General features: G+C 42.0%; 1 protein-coding gene across 2 annotated transcripts in view; it reads left to right on the forward strand.

The window, feature by feature from the left end:
• The first annotated feature begins 219 nt into the window (after positions 1–219).
• The window catches only part of dalrd3 (DALR anticodon binding domain containing 3), a 39,321-nt gene continuing 20,149 nt past the window's right edge, over positions 220–19,391 (forward strand). For both annotated transcript variants that reach the window (XM_060835071.1, XM_060835072.1), the window contains exons 1-6: positions 220–433; positions 9,382–9,683; positions 11,167–11,462; positions 15,468–15,520; positions 16,460–16,576; positions 17,246–17,316. In XM_060835071.1, coding sequence (XP_060691054.1) covers positions 242–433; positions 9,382–9,683; positions 11,167–11,462; positions 15,468–15,520; positions 16,460–16,576; positions 17,246–17,316 — 1,031 coding nt within the window. In that variant the 5' untranslated portion in view covers positions 220–241. The remainder of the gene's footprint in view (positions 434–9,381; positions 9,684–11,166; positions 11,463–15,467; positions 15,521–16,459; positions 16,577–17,245; positions 17,317–19,391) is intronic.

Here is a 19,391-nt window from a genome sequence, read left to right on the forward strand (position 1 = left end):
ACTGCATACAGTACTCCATGTGTGAATGCTTAAAAAGATGTGTTTTCTTTTTATAGTGGAGGCAGGAGTTTGGGATTATTTCTGATTCCAGGGTTTAATTTTAATGTTTGAAGTCTCCTGTATCTGTGCAGTGGGACCACACAGGTTGCTATGGCAACCAGCTCCGCCAGAACCGGAAGTTGCCGGGTGACCCGGAAGCGGTACACCGCCTCCTCCTCACGGGGCTGAAGGGTCCGTTGTGATGGAGACGGCGGCCTTCGCTCCGGAGTTCAGCCTCGCCGCCTGCTCGGCCGTGCTGGAGGCGGCGCTGCGGGGCCCGGGCCGCGCCCCTGACGGCCGGGTCTGGTTCAAGGAGAGCAGCGGGCGCAACCTGAAACGCCGGGACTGGATAGCGCCTCGAGCGGCCCTGAGCAAACTTTACCCGCGGGGCCAGGTGGGGCGAGAGGAACTAGGCCGCGAGCCTGAGGGGGGAGGGGAGGGGGTGTGGAAGGGTAAAAACAAACTCATAGCCCCCACCCCCGCAATAAAACACACAAAATCCACCTTGACCAAAAATATGATGAGGCGACACTCTTGCATCCAAAGGCAAAGGGCGAGTTGGAGCTGGGATTATTTTCACTGGAGTCAAGAGAGTTCACTCAATGAAGATTTTCAGAGATTCACTTCGATGTGATCAGGAGCTTGGATGTGAGCAGAATGCCTGCAAATCGACTGGTGGTAGAAGGGCCGAGAGAGCTGCTCGCGTTCCCAAGACTGTTTTCCTCCGCGCGGGGAGATCCTTCAGATAAGGGGGTCATTAATCGTCCAAGAGAGTGAGATGTGCCAGGAGAAATTTGCTTGAGCAGGCTTTGTAAATTCAGGAAGCATGCTGTGGCTGCCTGGCTCACATTGTTCCGGATATCTGTATGGCCTAGCTCGCATTGATCAGGATATCTGCATGATCTGGCTCACATGGATCAGGATATCTGTATGGCCCAGCTCATATTGATCAGGGTATCTGTATGGCCTAGTTCGCATTGATCAAGATGTCTGTATGACCCAGCTCACATTGATCAGGATATCTGCATGATCTGGCTCACATCGATCAGGATATCTGTATGGCCTAGCTCACATCGATCAGGATATCTGTATGGCCTAGCTCACATCGATCAGGATATCTGTATGGCCTAGGTCATATTGATCAGGATATCTGTATGGCCTAGCTTGCATTGATCAGGATATCTGTATGGCGTACCTCACATTGATCAGGATATCTGCATGATCTGGCTCACATTGATCAGGATATCTGTATGGCCTAACTCACATTGATCAGGATATCTGTATGGCCTAACTCACATTGATCTGGATATCTGTATGATCTGGCTCACATTGATCAGGATATCCGTATGGCCTAGCTTGCATTGATGAGGATATCTGTATGGCCTAGCTCACATCGATCAGGATATCTGCATGGCATACCTCACATTGATCAGGATATCTGTATGGCCTAGCTCACATTGATCAGGAATCTGCATGATCTGGCTCACATTGATCAGGATATCTGTATGATCTGGCTCACATTGATCAGGATATCTGTATGATCTGGCTCACATTGATCAGGATATCTGTATGATCTGGCTCACATTGATCAGGATATCTGTATGGCCTAGCTCACATTGATCAGGAATCTGCATGATCTGGCTCACATTGATCAGGATATCTGTATGATCTGGCTCACATTGATCAGGATATCTGTATGGCCTAGCTCACATTGATCAGGAATCTGCATGATCTGGCTCACATTGATCAGGATATCTGTATGATCTGGCTCACATTAATCAGGATATCTGTATGATCTGGCTCACATTGATCAGGATATCTGTATGATCTGGCTCACATTGATCAGGATATCTGTATGATCTGGCTCACATTGATCAGGATATCTGTATGGCCTAGCTCACATTGATCAGGAATCTGCATGATCTGGCTCACATTGATCAGGATATCTGTATGATCTGGCTCACATTGATCAGGATATCTGTATGGCCTAGCTCACATTGATCAGGAATCTGCATGATCTGGCTCACATTGATCAGGATATCTGTATGGCCTAACTCACATTGATCAGGAATCTGCATGATCTGGCTCACATTGATCAGGATATCTGCATGATCTGGCTCACATTGATCAGGATATCTGTATGGCCTAACTCACATTGATCAGGAATCTGCATGATCTGGCTCACATTGATCAGGAATCTGCATGATCTGGCTCACATTGATCAGGATATCTGTATGATCTGGCTCACATTGATCAGGAAATCTGTATGATCTGGCTCACATTGATCAGGATATCTGTATGATCTGGCTCACATTGATCAGGATATCTGTATGGCCTAGCTCACATTGATCAGGAATCTGCATGATCTGGCTCACATTGATCAGGATATCTGTATGGCCTAACTCACATTGATCAGGATATCTGTATGATCTGGCTCACATTGATCAGGATATCTGTATGGCATGGCCCATATTGATCAGGATATGGCATGTCTCACATTAATCAGGATATCTATGGCCTGGCCCATATTGATCATGATATCTGTATGGCCTGGCTCACATTGATCAGGGTATCTGTAGGGCTTGGCTCATATTGATCAGTGTGATTTAGCTCACATTGATCAGGGTATCTGCATGGCTGACTGGTCCAGTTTCTAGCAACCCGTCATTCAGCATTTTGACTTGGGCTAGATTTCTCTCTGTCATTTTCTGATGTGGAGACCATTTAGAGATTTGTTGAGTGGCTGGGTGCGTCGAGCAAACAGCTTGCAGACACTGAGCATAAGCTGTATAACTTAAAGTCCTTTGTCAGTCTGCCAATCCAACTGATTGAAAATCAGAATTTGACACTCCCATACCCATCACCCATTTCAATAACTGACTACTGGGTAGAACTGTATATTTGGCTCCTAATTATGGGTTTACCCATAGTGCATGGACTGCAGCTGTTCAAGAAGGCAACTCGCCACTAATATAAGGATATCAACTTAAGTTCACACTTATTGCTAAGGGTAGCCTTTGAGGGTGGAAAATAATCATATGGCATGTGACATTGCTTCAGCTAGTTCTGTTGCTGGAAAATTGGAACATACTGGTCACCTGAGTTTTTTACAGTGTTTTTGGCATTGAAATTTGTTGTTTAATAGTGTATTTGAGGCAGAAATTATTTTAAAAATTAAAGTTTGTGCATATGGGTGATATAGGATGATACAGCAAACATGAGAGACAATGGAATTAATTTTAGATTGTCCTGTCAAAGAGTAACTAGACTTCTGATCATTTCAGTAGACCAGCTTTCTAATAGAATACGTGATGTTTGCTGTTGCAAGTACAAAATAAGTGGTGATCATTATTCACATAACTCAGTACCCTTCTCTTTAAGACATCTCCAATACAGTAGATGAGTATGTCCCAATCAAAATTGTACATGTTATTGACAGTACAATTTTGTTTTAGTGCCTCACCACATTTAATGAGTGGTTTAGACAGCAGCAGTATCATAGAGGAGAAAGTGAGGACTGCAAATGCTGGAGAAGGGCTGAAGAAGGGCTTATGCCCGAAATGTCGAATCTCCTGTTCCTTGGACGCTGCCTGACCTGCTGCGCTTTTCCAGCAACACATTTTTCAGCACCAGTATCATAGACAAGTATGTTCAGCGTCTGTGATGGAAAGCAGTTAGACAAGTTATTTTTCTTGAGGGTAGTCTTATAGGTTTTTTTTAATAGGGTTTAAGTGATACCTTTGGCAAATGTTGGTAAAAATATTACTTGTTGAAGATGCTCTCATTGGCTCATTAGTTATACACACATCCCATTATGATATGAACCCTGTTTATCCAGAAGCCCATTAGATGATCCACTTCAGCCTCCTCCTTCAGCTGCCAGCTCTACTGATGTCAGTCTTCAGCTAATTTGATTAATTTTCCATGATATCAAGAAACTGTTGAAAACACTGAATACTCAAAGACAATGGGCCTGAACAGCATCCTCACTGTGTCATAGAACTGTGCTGCAAAGTTAGCAGCACCCCACATCAAACTATTGTGATATAGTTCCAGCACTGTCAACTACTTGTTAATGTGAAAAACTGTTCAGGTATGTCCCAACCACAGAAAATGAAGAACAATCAAACTATCTCCATCTACTGAGAACCTTTTACTGACACTGAGAACCTTTTACCGCTAATGGAGTCAGGTGTTACTAGGGGACGCAGCTTTAAATTAAGGGGTGGTAGGTATAGGACAGATGTTAGGGGTAGATTCTTTACACAGCGGGTTGTGAGTTCATGGAATGCCCTGCCAGTAGCAGTGGTGAACTCTCCTTCTTTATGGTCATTTAAGCGGGCATTGGATAGGCATTTGGAAGTTATTGGGCTAGTGTAGGTTAGGTAGGATTCGGTCGGCGCAACATCGAGGGCCGAAGGGCCTGTACTGCGCTGTATCTTTCTATGTTCTATGTACTGCAAATCAGAGATGTTCGTGACAGTGCTGTCGTGTGGCATATACTCAGCAACTGCTGACCAGAGCTCACTTTAGGTTTTGTTGAGACAAGTCAGTTCCAGACCTCATTACAGTTTATCAGAACATAAGAGCTGAATTCCAGAGGTAAGCTGTGATTGACTGCCCTTCACCATATCATGGCAACATTTGATTAAGCGTTACAGTCAGTGGAAATGATTAGTTGCGATAATATTTAAACACAAAGGCAGATGGTTTTTGGAGACAACAGTAATTGTATTATAATTGTATTATCACTGAACTGTTCATTCAGAAACCTAGATAGTGATCTGGGGTGGAGATTGAATCCTGCCACCGCAAATGGTGAATTTTGGATTCAGTAACAAAAAATCTGGAATTAAAAGTCTAATGGTGACCATGAGTCCATTGTCGATTGTTGGAAAAACCCATCTGGTTCATTCATGTCTTTTAGGGAAGGAAGCTGACCTACATGTGCTCTCAGACCTGCAGTAATGAGGTTGATAAATGACGGAGAGAGAAATCTGGCCCTAGCCAATGATGCCTTCATCCTATGAATGAATAAAAAAAGACAGTGATCTCAATCCCAGGGTATTTCTGCAAGAGTTCCTTAGGATAGAATCCTGGGTCCAACCAACTGCTCAATCAGTGGCCTTCCCTCCAACATATGGCCAGAAAGAGTGTCACTCTCTGTGCAGTGTTCAACCTTTCAGAAGTTTACAACTTCTTAGAAACTAGGTAGCTGACAATGATTGGGCCCCGGACACAACCTTGAGTAAGTCCTGCATAATACTGTGAGCAGTTTGATCTTCGTTTCTTAGGAGGCATTGGAGGCAGTCTGGAAAAGGCTTGTGTGGTTGATCCCAGGGATGGAGGGACTGTCTTAACAGCAGAGATTGAGTAGTTTGGGCCTGTACTTGTTGGATTTTAGAAGAATGAGCGGTGACCTTATTGAAACACAAGATACTTAGGGGACGTTAGAGAGTGTATGTGGAAAGTTTGTTTTCCCTGTGGGAGAGTCGAGGACCAGAAGACATAATCTCCAGAATAAGGGGTGGGCTTTTGAGACAGTGATGAGGAAACTGTGGCATTCTTTACTGCAGGCTGTAGAAGCTGGCTCATTAATTATCTTCAAGCTGAGATCGACACATTTTTAATGGGTCAGGAAGTCAAGGGTTATGGGGAAAAGACAGGAAAGTAGAGTTGAGGATTATCAGTTGAGCCATGATCTCATTGCATGGCAGAGCACATTTGAAGGGCTCAATGGCCTACACTTGATGATCATTGACCTGGGACTAAGAACATTGGTTTTCAAGAAACCACAGCCCAGCTTCCTCATTCATGAATAATAAGCAGAGAAGGACAAGGTACCATTTTTGATCCTTCAGTTAAATTAACTGAAGAAATAGAAATAGAGCACAAGAAATAGGAGCAAGATTAGACCATTCTGCCTCAAAACTGCTCAGCCATTCAGTACAAACATGGCTGACCTTCAGCATCAACTCCACTTTTCTGCCTGCTTCCCACATCTCTTGATGGCCTGAGAGACGAAGACCTATCTAGTTCAGCCTCAAATGTATTCAATGATGGAATATCCACAATCCTCTGGGGTAAAGGATTCCAAAGATTCACAACCCTTTGAATGAAGAAGTTTTACCTCAATTTCACCCTAATATGTCAGTCCCTTGAAATTGTGCCCCATGTTCTAAATTCCCCAACTAGCGGGAACAAACTCTCAGTATTGTGTCTCAATCCTCTTGAGCATCTTGCATATTTCAGTGAGATTGCCTCTCATTCTTCTTAACTCCAGAAAATACAGACCCACTTTGCTAAGTGTCTCATTATCAGCTTATGGGATGAGGGTTGTTCTGTGCTCTGAAGCTTTACTGTACTGCCTTCAATCCTACGTCCTTCCTTTATTTAGAGAACAACAGAACAGATCACCACATTCCACCAATAAAGGCCATTTGCTTTAGTCATGTCTTGCTGTACCTACTTGCTCACTGCATATTCCTTGTATGGTTATATCCAAGTCCCTCTGAACATCAACATTTACACGTTTCACTTATAAAAATGTTTTCCCTTTCTATTCCGTATTTCCAAAGTAATTTGAGGGCTGTAATTAAATTACCTGCCACCACAGGTTAAGAAAAGGGGAGGAATAAAGATATCAAGATTCCTACTATTGCATATTGTCCAATGGCTCCTGTAGATAACTAAGCATGTATATGCAGACTTTGGGTGTGAATGTATGCCAGGTAGTCACAGGAAGGCTACCTCTTTTATGTTCAGACAAACAATGCTTTTCACATGAAAGATTGGCATGCGGAGGGTAATGGAGGGCTTAGTTTGGTATCAGGCATTGCACCACAGCTTGAATAGGTGCTTTTCAATCAAGAAACTGCATTGAGACAAGAAGTGGGAATAGAAACATAGCTCCTGGCAGTGAATCAGCAAGGACTGGGTAGAAGAGGTTAACCAGCTTTCTTTGAGTTTGCCACTCAGCAAGTTAGAAAACACCTGGGACTCGTGAATCGTACAAATTGTCAGATTGTTAGAAAACCTATTACAGTCAGTTCACAAGAATGTTTTGCAAGTTGACTGAATATTCACACATTTTAATTTCAAAAGAAAATTGGATGGGCAGTAGAGGGAAATACACTTGCAAAGTCATGGGAATAGATTGGAAGAATGTGTCTCCACAAGAGTCAACACAGATTCAATGGGCCAAATGGCTTTCAGTGCCGTGATAACTATTGATTCTATGATGACCACCACGGCAAAATAATCAAAGATTGTTCTGCTAAAGGGTGCAATAGTATATCACAATGAAATCACAGTTGGCAGTGTAAGTTCAATTTAGGTTTTATCAGATACAAATGAGCATTTAATAATAATGCAGGCATTAATTTCTCTAAACTCAGGGAATTTTGTGCTGCAGGTGTTTTCAACAGCACTTTTGACCAAGGGACTACAGTCAGATTGAGTTCCAGCAATGTGCTTTTTGACGACAAAGCATAACTTCTCATTTTAAAGAAACAAACAAACCAAGAGATTAAATCATTTCTGTCATATCCCCATTGCAAAATAAAACCTCTGGTCATCTGCAGTGAACCTGGAGAATACTGAATGTCATTTGCTGGCAATTTAGCCACTGGGTGATATAACAGACAAGCAAGAATCACTGCAAATCTTGGAGTGGTTTGTCACATCCATGTCTCTGGGTCAAAAGGTTCAAGTCCCTTTGAGGTTTGAAGATATAAGTCAAGGCTGATAACTTCATTGCGAGATGAAGAGAGTGTTGCATTGTTGGATGCGTTGTCTTTTGGACGAGGTGCTAATTTAAGTGCACCTCTGCTTCTGAGAGAGTCTAAAAATTCCATGGCTCCATTTTGAACAAGAGTTTTATACAATCATAGTGGGGATGAATAGCCAAGGTCTTTTTCTCAGGTAGGAAATCCAAAACTGGTTCCAGGGGAAGTGGTGGAGACTGGTACAATTACAACATTTAAAAAGCATCTGGATGGGTACATGAATAGGAAGTGTTGAGATGGGTATGGGCCAAATGCTCACAAACAGGATTGGGGTGGCATGATGGCTCAGTGGTTAGCACTGCTGCCTCACAGCACCAGGGTCCCAGGTTTGATTCCAGCCTCGGGAAACTGTCTGGGTGGAGTTTGCACATTCTTCCCGTGTGGGTTTCCTCCACAGTCCAAAGATGTGCAGGTCGGGTGAATTGCCCATAGTGTTAGGTGTATTAGTCAGAGGGTTGGTGTGGACTGGTTGGGCTGAAGGGAATCTAATATCTGTTTGACACAGACAGGTTGGATAACTGAATTCTCCCTGGTGCCCTAGTCAATATTTATTCTTCTATCAACATCATTACTATTTATGGGAACTTATTGTGCCAATTGCTACCATGTTTCCTGCACTGTAATAGTGATTACATTTCAAAAGTATTTCAAAGTTGTTTGAGATATTCGATGACTGTGAACGGCACTAATACAATTGAAACCCTCCTTTGTGATTAGGAACAAGAACACCAGCCGATCATCCATAATTGCACTTTTTCTCCATCCCCTGTACCTAGCATAGTTCTTATATCTGATCTTGCCTTCCCAATAGAAAACACCATAGAGCAAAAGAATCACATCTGCCAAGTGAAGTGCACTTACCAAAATCAACCACATGGTGGATCCCAAAGCAAACCCAGGGCCACACAGGACCTTGTTTAGCAATATTTGAAAGGGAGTGAGGTTCAAATATTTTCTTCTTTTACCTCTTCCTCAAAAAAAATGTGGTGATGTCAGCCATGTTTCACACCAAATTATGTTCACATGTCACTCCTATGATCGCTGACCTGCACGTTCTCCAGTTAATCTGCAACATCTTGATTTTAAAATGTTCAAAAAAATCCTTATTTTCAAAATCCATTACCTCCTTTCTGTCATTGTAATCTGTTCTGGCTGTGAAACCCTTGACAATGACTGCAATTCTGGATTCTTGCACATCCCCTCAATTGTAAACCATTCCACCATTGGTGGTGATTCCCTCAGGTTGATATACCCTAAACTCTGAAATTGCCTTCCTAAATCTCTCTTGTTTCTGCTAAAAATCTCCTTATAAGCTCTTTCCTTGTCCATCAACCCAAATTTCCCTACGTGGTCAATTATGGCATCAAATTTAGCCTGATTGAGCCTAAGAGACAAAGCAACGCTTAGCCCTAACCTTTATTCAAGCTTTCAGCTCAACTTTCCTGATACCAGATAGAAGCTGGACTGCTCAGCATGTTCCTGATTGTCTATTCAAATTGTTATCCCTTCAGATTCAAAATAATTATAAATAATCAAAGTCTTCAAATGCTTTCAGGTTCCCGAAGACCTCATAGAAAGGTTGTTGTCAGAGTACCGCCACCGTCTCTACATTCAGAGCTGCAAGCAGACAGGCAATGGACTGGTGATTCTCCTGGACCATCCTGCCCTTTTCACACAAGTCCTGAGCAACATCCTTCCCTATACAAGACCTCTGAAAGTTTTGTCAACAAAGAAGAAATGTGTGATTCTTAACTGTGCACCTTTACAAGGGAATAAAGGACCTGAATCACTTACAGTTAGTCACTTACGAGCTATCTTACTGGTGGACCACCTGGCCATAGTGTTAAGGCAACAAGGGTAAGTTTTACTTCAATCACCTTCTCAATATGCTCACTTACAATGGACTCGTCTCCCAAAAGCTTCTGTTCTGCAAAACTTAATAGCGATTGATTGTACCCTACAAGGCAAGCATTGGCACTAATATTTAAAAACACTGTCAACTTCCATGTTATGTCAAAATGTTAAGTAACGCAACCATTATGATTATTAATCCATTTAAACAGCTTAATTCATTTTTAACGTTGTTAATGACTGGATTCAAATCCTACATAAATTATTTGCAAACATCTTTAACAAAAGAAAATGCAATTGCAGAGCTCTTGAAAATCCTTATCGTTAATCAATCCACAGAATCTGACAAAGCTCTAGGACTGTCAGTGTCAAAAACCTGAATGTCAAGGAATTGGTGCATTCAGGAGCGGGGAAGGAAATCAGATATTTTGTGACCTATTCATATCTAAATCATCCTTTGCCTCTAGTTCTGATCCCTTTCATTTACAGTTATACAGTGTGCAAGTTTGAGACTCTTTTAATCCCTGCAGGAGCTTTAAACTACATATTTAATTTACCAACAATTCTGTTCATTTCTACATCTACAATATCGTCTGCATTCAAGATCTTTGTTGTCACTGCTTCTGGCCTTATCTTGCTGGCTTCCCAAATCTCATTGTACACAAACATCAGAATTTGAAATATTCATTTGCAAACTACCTTTACCTAATCTGCTTTTGCAACCCCTACTATCTTTTATCAACTCATACTCTGGTTCTTTGCATCTTGTCTACTGTACATCCCTATCCCTTTGCAGTGATTCTCAGGCATGAGACATTCATCTCTCACCCCAATTATTTGGAATTCTTTCCTCCCAACCTTTCCAACAAAGGATTCTGGATGTTTGCTAACATCTTCAAATAAAGGTCAAAGTTGGGTCTGATGACACTGCTAATGTTTGCTTTTCTGATGTACATTTAATGACAGGTTCTATATAAATGTTTGCTCTTGTCCCTAGTTTATATAAAACTGATTGGAGTCAATAATATGTGTTGTTGTAGTTCTAGGATCTGGTGCTTTTGATTAGGACGGTGGCTCAATGGTTAGCACTACTGCCTCATTGCGCCAGGAACCCAAGTTTGATTCCACCCTTGGGCAACTGTCTGCATGGAGTTTGCACATTGTCCTCTTGTCTGTGTGGGTTTCCTCCGGGTGCTCCGGTTTCTTCCCAACATGTGCAGGTTAGCTGGATTGGCCATGTTAAATTGCCCATAGTGTCCAGGTTGTGTAGGTTGGGTAGATTAGCAATGGGAAATGCAGGGTTACAGGGGTGGGTTTGGGTGGGATGCTCTTCGGAGCTTGGTGTGGACTCAATGGGCTAAGTGGTCTGCTTCTGCACTGTAAAGATTCTATAAAAAACATTTAGTGACCAAGAATATTTTGTGTTGGTACAGCCGATGTATTTTTGGTGCTTGAATTTCTCACTTCTAAACAACCTTTATTTCTTTAGCTGGGAAGTGCATGTAACACCAAATCTTCCCCTAAAAACCTCTGTCTGCAACTTTCTGAAATTATTGAGAGTCAGTTGGCCATGCACCCAACAAACCACATCCAACGAGGAGACTGTTTCCAGCTACAAGGAGATTCTGTCAGAGTCAATTTATACACAGCTCGGGAAGGACAAGGCTTCTTCAAACCACGCACAGCATATACTGCCAAAAGATGCTTTGTTCAAGGTGCACTTAAAACAGTTTGTGAAGGACAAAGAGCTAGAAGGTTATGATGCCAACTTGGATATGGCTTTGGGTATGTTCTGAAATTACTTTTTTAAAAAACCGACATGTATTAGAATTCCGCTTCTTTGTTTTTTTCATAAAATGAGAACATAACAATGAGTGGGAACAGAATAACATGAAAACTTTTTGCCTCTGAATAATAGAAATTGAAAGATAGCCTTTGCAAATATTGATTTCATATGCAAAGTGCAATATCCTAAAAATGGCAGTTAAAAAGCAGGATTAAAAAAAAAACAGGCATTATTCAGCTTACAGTTTATAAGCTATTGAATCACCTAATGGATAATTTGAACATGGGGTGATGCAAATTCCACTATATGCAAAAATAGAGTGAGACTAATCTACACATATTGAACTGGAGGCATCCAAGTATCAAAACCTAGGGAATTTTTTTCAGAAATGTTTTTTTGAAATTCATCATGGGATTTGAGTATCATAGAACATAGAACATTACAGCGCAGTACAGGCCCTTCGGTCCTCGATGTTGCGCCGCCCTGTCATCCTAATCTGAAGTCCATCCCACCAGACTATTCTATGTACGTCCATATGCCTGTCCAATGACGACTTAAGTGCACTTAAACTTGGTGAATCTACTACCGTTGCAGGCAAAGCATTCCATACCCTTACTCCTCTCTGAGTAAAGAAACTATCTCTGACATCTGTCTTATATCTATCTCCCCTCACTTTAAAGTTATCTCCCCTCATGTTTGCCGTTCCCATACTTGGAAAAAGGCTCCCTGTCCACCCTATCTAACCTCTGATTATCTTGTATGTCTCTATTAAGTCACCTCTCAACCTTCTTCTCTCTAACGAGAACAGCCTCAAGGCCCTCAGCCTTTCCTCATAAAACATTCCTTCCATATCAGGCAACATCCTCGTAAATCTCCTCTGAACCCTTTCCAAGGTCCCACATCCTTCTTATAATGCAGTGACCAGAGCTGTACATGATACTCCAAGTGTAGCCATACCAGAGCTTTGTACAGCTGCAGCATAACTTCCTGGTTCCGGAACTCAATCCCTCTATTAATAAAGGCCAAAACACTATATGCCTTCTTAACAATCCTGTCATCCTGGGTGGCAATTTTCAGGGATCTGTGTACATGGACACCGAGATCTCTCTGTTCATCTGCACTCCCAAGAATCTTACGATTATCCCAATAGTTTGCATTCCAATTACTCCGTCCAAAGTGTATCACCTCACACTTGTCCACGTTAAACTCCATTTGCCACCTCTCAGCCCAGCTCTGCATCCTATCTATGTCTCCCTGCAACCTACTACATCCTTCGTCACTATCCTCAATTCCACCAACCTTAGTGACGTCCGCAAATTTACTAACCCACCCTTCTAAGTCCTCATCTAGGTCATTTATAAAAATGATGAACAGCAGTGGACCCAACTCTGACCCTTGCGGTACGCCTCTAGTAACTGGACACCAAGATGAACATGTTCCATCAACTACAACCCTCTGTTTTCTTTCAGCAAGCCAATTACTGATCCAAACTGCTATGTCTCCCACAATCCCATTCCTCCACATTTTGTATAATAGCTACTGTGGGGAACCTTATCACTGGCATTTATTGCCCAATCCCAATTGCCCTTGTATAAGAATTCCAGATGAACAGACACTTTTTAATGTGGGACAGCATGAACATAGATTCATAGAGATATACAGCACGGAAACAGACCCTTCGGGTCAACCCATCCTTGCCACCCAGATATTCTAACCTAATCTAGTCCCATTTGCCAGCCCCTGTCCCTCTAAAACCTGCTTATTCATATACCCATCCAGATGCCTTTTAAATGTTGTAATTGTACCAGCCTCACCACTTCCTCTGGCAGCACATTCCAAAAATGCACCACTCTCTGCATGAAAAAGTTGCCCTTTAGGTCCCTTTTATATCATTCCGTCTAACCCTGAACCTATGCCTTCCAGTTCTGGACTCCCCCACCCCAGGGAAAATACCTTGTCTGTTTATCCTATCCTTGCCCTTCATTTTATAAACTTCTATAAGGTCACCCCTCAGCCTCTGACACTTGAGGGAAAACAGCCCCAGCCTATTCAGCCTCTGCCAATAGCCCAATCCTCCAATCCTGGCAACATCCTTGTAAATCTTTTTTTAACCCTTTCAAGTTTCACAACATCTTTCTGATAGGAAGGAGACCAGAATTGCACGTAATATTCCAAAAGTGGCATAACCAACATTGGAAAGAGTCATGATGTGAAGGACTGGCGTGGATAAACTCAGAAGTCACAAGCTTTTGGAGCATTGCTCCTTTGTCCAATTAGGTGACTTCAAATAAACCTGTTGGACTATAACCTGGTGTCATGTGACTCCTGACATTGCAAAGAGATCAGTTTGTCAAGTAGCTAAAGCCTTAGAGGTTGTCTTTTAAAACCTGAGTGTTGAGGAGAAATAGAGAGAGAAACAGAAGAACTGGGCGAGGCAAAAGAGTTGCAGGTTTTTTTGATCTTGGGAAAGAGAAAACGGTATGATTTTAAATGCACCAAGGATATGCAAATACAATTGTGTTATTTGAAGCTCAGTAGAAACAGAAAGGGGAAGGTCCAGAGCAACCTGGAATGAGCAGATCACCTTATGAAGAAAGGCTTGATTGGAGACTCAGAGGTGGAAATCCAGATCTAACCTTCCAACTTGGCACTGCCCTCATGACCTGTCCAACCTGTGCATCTTCCTTTCCACCTATCCGCTCCACCATCTGGTCTGACCTATCACCACTACCCCCACCTTCATCTAACTATCACATTCCCCGCTACCTTCCCCCAGCTCCACCCCATCCCATTTATCTCTCTACCCCCTTGGCTCACAAGCCTCATTCCTGACGAAGGGTTATGCCCAAAGGGTTATGTCAATTCTCCTGCTCCTCAGATGCTGCCTGACCTGCTGTGCTTTTCCAGCACCACACACTTGACACTGGAGATTCAAAGGTGTCTTAACTGAAACGTATAAGATGCTGAGGGGACTTGATTGGTTGGATATTGAAGGAATGATTGCTTGTGTGGGAGAATCTAGAATTAGCAGTCATAATTTAAAAATAAGGAGTTGCCCATTTAAGACAGAGATAAGGAAACAATTTTTCACTCAGAGGATTGTCTTTGGAATTCCCTCTCTCAAAAGGCAACAGATGTAGAACCTTGAAATATTTTTAAGGCAGAGGTAGATATCAAGGGGATGAAAGATTATTGGGAATCTGCAGGAAAGTAGAGGTGAGGTTAAATTCAGATCAGCCATGATCTTATTAAATGGCAGAATAGGATCAATGGGCTGAGTGGCCTACAGTTTCTTATTCCGTGTTCATATATAGTAAAATAAACAAGTACAGCTGCTACAAGAAGCTAGATGCAAGAGAAGATTAGACAACAAGCCTTTACATTTTCTCAGGTACCGATTAAATCTAAATACAAATCTGGAGTGCACATTTCATTCAATTCATTTATTACTTTCATAATAGCATCAATATGAACAAGCACAGCAACATAAAGCGATCCAATTTATTCATACAGAATAAGTGTAGAACCAACAGGGAGTCTCTTTTAAGATTGATTTATGATAATGGCAACATACTGAATGAGGTGGTATGGTGGCACAGTGGTTATCATTGCTGCCTTATAGCATTAGGAACCCTGGTTCAATTCCAGCCTTTGACAATTATCTGTCTGTAGTTTGCTCATTCTCCCTGTGTCTGTGAGGGTTTCTATTAGGTATGGTTTTCTCCCACAATCTAAAGATGTGCAGGTTTGGCAAGTTAGCTATGCTAAATTGCCCTATAATGTACAGGCTAGGTAGATTAGTCCCTGTAAATGTGGGGATAGAGTAGTGTGTCTGGGTGGGATGGTTGGTGCAGACTTGTTGGGCTGAATGGCTTCTTGCTACACTGTAGGGATTCTAATCACTTAAAAACAAAAGTATATCTTTCTTTCTGTATTCAAACTCAGAAAGATACATGTTGCACTGTCAAATGTTAACTCATATAAAATGATTCTTCTTTGTACAGTGAAGGAGGAAGCACTGAGACAGATTGCAGAGCTTCAACACATAGTCAAAGAGGTCAGTGAAAGTATAGCTTATTGTAATGGAAAAGACTCTGTTCCCTCATTGAATCCTGTTCTAAGCTACAAATCTGCATCCTGAGGGATGTCAGTCGACATAATAAAGCTTTTTCCATTGATTCAATGTTAGCCTCAGAACAGTGTCATTGTAAAGTTTCACCTTTCTGAACTATTTCTCCCAGTGGGTGTTTTAGTAACATTGCCATGTATTTTAAATTCTGTTTAGTTTTGAGCTGTCAGATAACAGAGGGATGTATTAATTCTGCAAATAGATGACAAATGAGTCTGTAAAATGCTCAAAGTGGTAGTGCAACTCACCAAACCTTTTCGGTTAGATGTGGGATCTGGCATTGTGGAACAGGGGACTAGATTTGTTACAGTAAAATATTATTTTGCATTAAACTGGGTGGGAAACATGTTTATGGTAATTGCCAAAAGATGCAGGAACAGGGTAGGTTTTTTTGAACAAAGCCGATGATTTATGGAGATCTGGATTGCACTATCTGAAAGGATGGGGGAAGTAGATTCAAGAACAACTTTCAAAAGGGAATTGGAGACATTCTTAGATGTGGAATTCATTGCCACAGAGTGCAGTGGAGGCTGGGACGTTAAATGTCTTCAAGGCAGAGATTGATAAATTCTTAATCTCACAAGGAATTAAGGGATAATGGAGAGAGCAGGTAAGTGGCGTTGAAATGCCAGTCAACCATGATTGAATGGTGGAGTGGACTCAATGGGCTGAATGGCCTTACTTCCACTCCTATTTCTTATGGCTCTTAAAAGGGAAAGGTTTGCAGGGCTTTAAGGAATACATGGATAGCTCTTTTAGAGAGGTGGTACGGTCATGATGGCTAAATAGCCTCGTCTCTCACCTGATTAACACAATTTCAAATGTAAATATCTCTTGAAAAGTCAGCAGATTGCTTTGGTATCTTAGGAGAATGCTGAGGAGTGTCTGGTGATCCATGTGGTGGGCTGCGAAGAGGAATTTCAGCAGCAGAAGATTGACCTACTTTGGCAAATCCTGAACACCGGCCGAGATCGAGTGACTCAGGTTAGTTTGACAAATAGGCCAGGTTCTCATTGAATAGCACAATCAACTCAAGAGGCTGGGTGGCCCACTCTTAATTTTCAGATACAAGAATAACCCATGGAGGATTTCCATTAGAACACTGAGCCCTTTTGCTACAATTAGAGTTCTCAGCCGAAATCCAAAAATTGCAGCTGTTCCATCCTCTCTAGTTGTTTATTCCAGCTATTTGCATCGTTCCTTCAAGAGTTTGAGTTGCACCTTTTTGTTTTGACCTATAAAATTAGACAGTGGCTGAAGATCAAAAGTGATCTTTGCAGATGTACGGATCCAATTCTCAAAGCACCGGGATAAATTTGAACTGAGTGGGGGAGCCTCAAAAAACTATTTAACTTTCATAATTGCCAGGACAGAAATTTAAACAATTTCAAAACTTCGTTCACACCCTTTTCTCTCCCAAAAGCCAATGAACAGTTGGATGTAAAAAAAAAGCCCTAATGTCAATTCTATTCAGAGGTCAGCTAGTTGCAACTTCATCGTTAGGTATTGAAGGACTTTGGCTGTGGTGCATGCATCAGCACACTGCCACCTTCAGACTTATGATTTGTGGAGCGCAGAATTATTAATTATTATGTAATTAACTGGCATGTTGAATTCCAGAATATTTATAGTGCGTTTCTCTTTCATCCACAGAAACACCTTGTGTGTGGGTCAGTGAAAGTAATTGACGAAAACTCTCACATCAATGCTGTACAATATTTCCAGTAAGTCACCTTAGCAGCTGATCTCAACACAAAAGAAATATGTTAAAATGCATGCGGTTTTCTACGATTATTTTTTATTTAATGCAAGCATCAGCTTCCATCGAAAAGCACATAGCTCCTGTATAGCATTAAAAATTATCCAGTTGTTATAAAAAAAGAGTCATTTTGAAATTGAAGTGTTGACTCTCTTTCTCTGTCTATAGAAGCTCCCGTACCTGCTGAGGTTCTACAGCACTATGTCTTTATTTCAGCTCTCCTACTTCCGCAGTACTTTGCTTTTATGAAACTTATCCACGTTACTTATTCCTTTAACCTCTGAGTGAACATATTGAGATATGCCCCAAAAATTTCACTGTGCATTGTTTATCCCTCCAGATCATCACTAGCTACTATCCCATCACTACTTGTGGTACCTTACTGCATACACATCTAATTAGCTGCCACGTTCCTTGCAATATGACGACTCAGAACACAGAGAGAAAAGTCCGAGCTTAGTCAACCTCTCTTCGTAAGACAAGCTCTCCAGTCCAGGCAGCATCATGGTAAATCTTCTTTGCACCCTTTCCAAAGCCTCTGTAGCCTTTCAATAGTAGGGCGACCAGAACTGGACATAATATTCCAAGTGTGGTCTCACCAGAGACTTGTAGAGATGTAGCAAAACCTCGTAGCTCTTAAACTCGATCCCTCTGTTAATGAAAGCCAAAACACCATATGCTTTCTTAACTCTATCTACTTGGGTGGCAACTTTGAGGGATCTATATACTTGAACATCAAGATCCCTCTGTTCCTCCTCACTGCCAAGAATCCTGTCTTTAATGTTATATTCAGTATTCAAGTTCGACCTTCCAAAATGCATCACTTCACATTTATCCAGGTTGAACTCCATCTGCCACTTCTCAGCCCAGCTCTGCATTCTGTCTGTGTAGTGCTGCAGCCTGCAGTAGCCCTCGATACTATCATCGGCATCTCCAACCTTTGTGTCATCTGCAAATTTACTAACCCACCCCTCAATCTCCTCATCCAAGTCATTTATAAAAACTACAAAGAGCAGAGGCCCAAGAACAGAGCCCTGCAGGTCGCCACTCATCACTGACCTCCAGGAAGAATACTTTCCATATACAACCAGTTCTGTCAGCCAACCAATTCTGAAACCAGATAGCCAAATCTCTCTGTAAACCACATCTCTGACTTTATGAATGAGCCTACCATGGGGAGCATTATCATATACACCAGATCCACTGCTTGACCTTCATCAACCTCAAAGTTTGGGAGAAGATTTGTAGCTTGGGTGCTCGTTGTTGTGGTTCTGTTCGCCGAGCTGAGAATTTGTGTTGCAGACATTTCGTCCCCTGTCTAGGTGACATCCTCAGTGCTTGGGAGCCTCCTGTGAAGCGCTTCTGTGATGTTTCCTCCGGCATTTATAGTGGTTTGTCTCTGCCGCTTCCGGTTGTCAGTTCCAGCTGTCCGTTGCAGTGGTCGGTATATTGGGTCCGGGTCGATGTGATTATTGATTGAATCTGTAGATGAGTGCCATGCCTCTCGGAATTCCCCAGAGAAACAATAGCCAACCTGCTGGACATACAAAACAGACAACAGGACAGTGAGCCTATCAACAAAGACGGCATACTCAAACTACTGGACCTGTGCCTCACAACACTTCACATTCAACAATCAAATATATGAACAAATCAACAGCACACCCATGGGCTCACCCATCTCTGGACTCATAGCAGAAGCGGTAATGCAAAGATGAGAACAAACATTCTTACCGCAAATTCAACCCAAACTCTGGGTCAGGTATGTGGATGACACCTTTGTAATCATTAAAAACACAGAAATAGAGAACACACGCTGGATCATCAACGCCACACTCACAGGAATCCGATTCACTAGAGAGGAAGAAAAGGACAACCAACTTCCATTCCTAGACATGATGGTACAGAGAACACCCAATGGAGAATTCACCACAAAGGTATACAGGAAAGCCATGCACACAGACTAAGTCCTGAACTATGAAAGCAACCTCCCCAACACACACAAAAGAAGTTGCATCAAAACTCTGTTCAAAAGGGCCA

The sequence above is a fragment of the Hemiscyllium ocellatum genome, chromosome 14 (genome assembly GCF_020745735.1).
Source record: "Hemiscyllium ocellatum isolate sHemOce1 chromosome 14, sHemOce1.pat.X.cur, whole genome shotgun sequence".
Classification (NCBI taxonomy): domain Eukaryota; kingdom Metazoa; phylum Chordata; class Chondrichthyes; order Orectolobiformes; family Hemiscylliidae; genus Hemiscyllium; species Hemiscyllium ocellatum.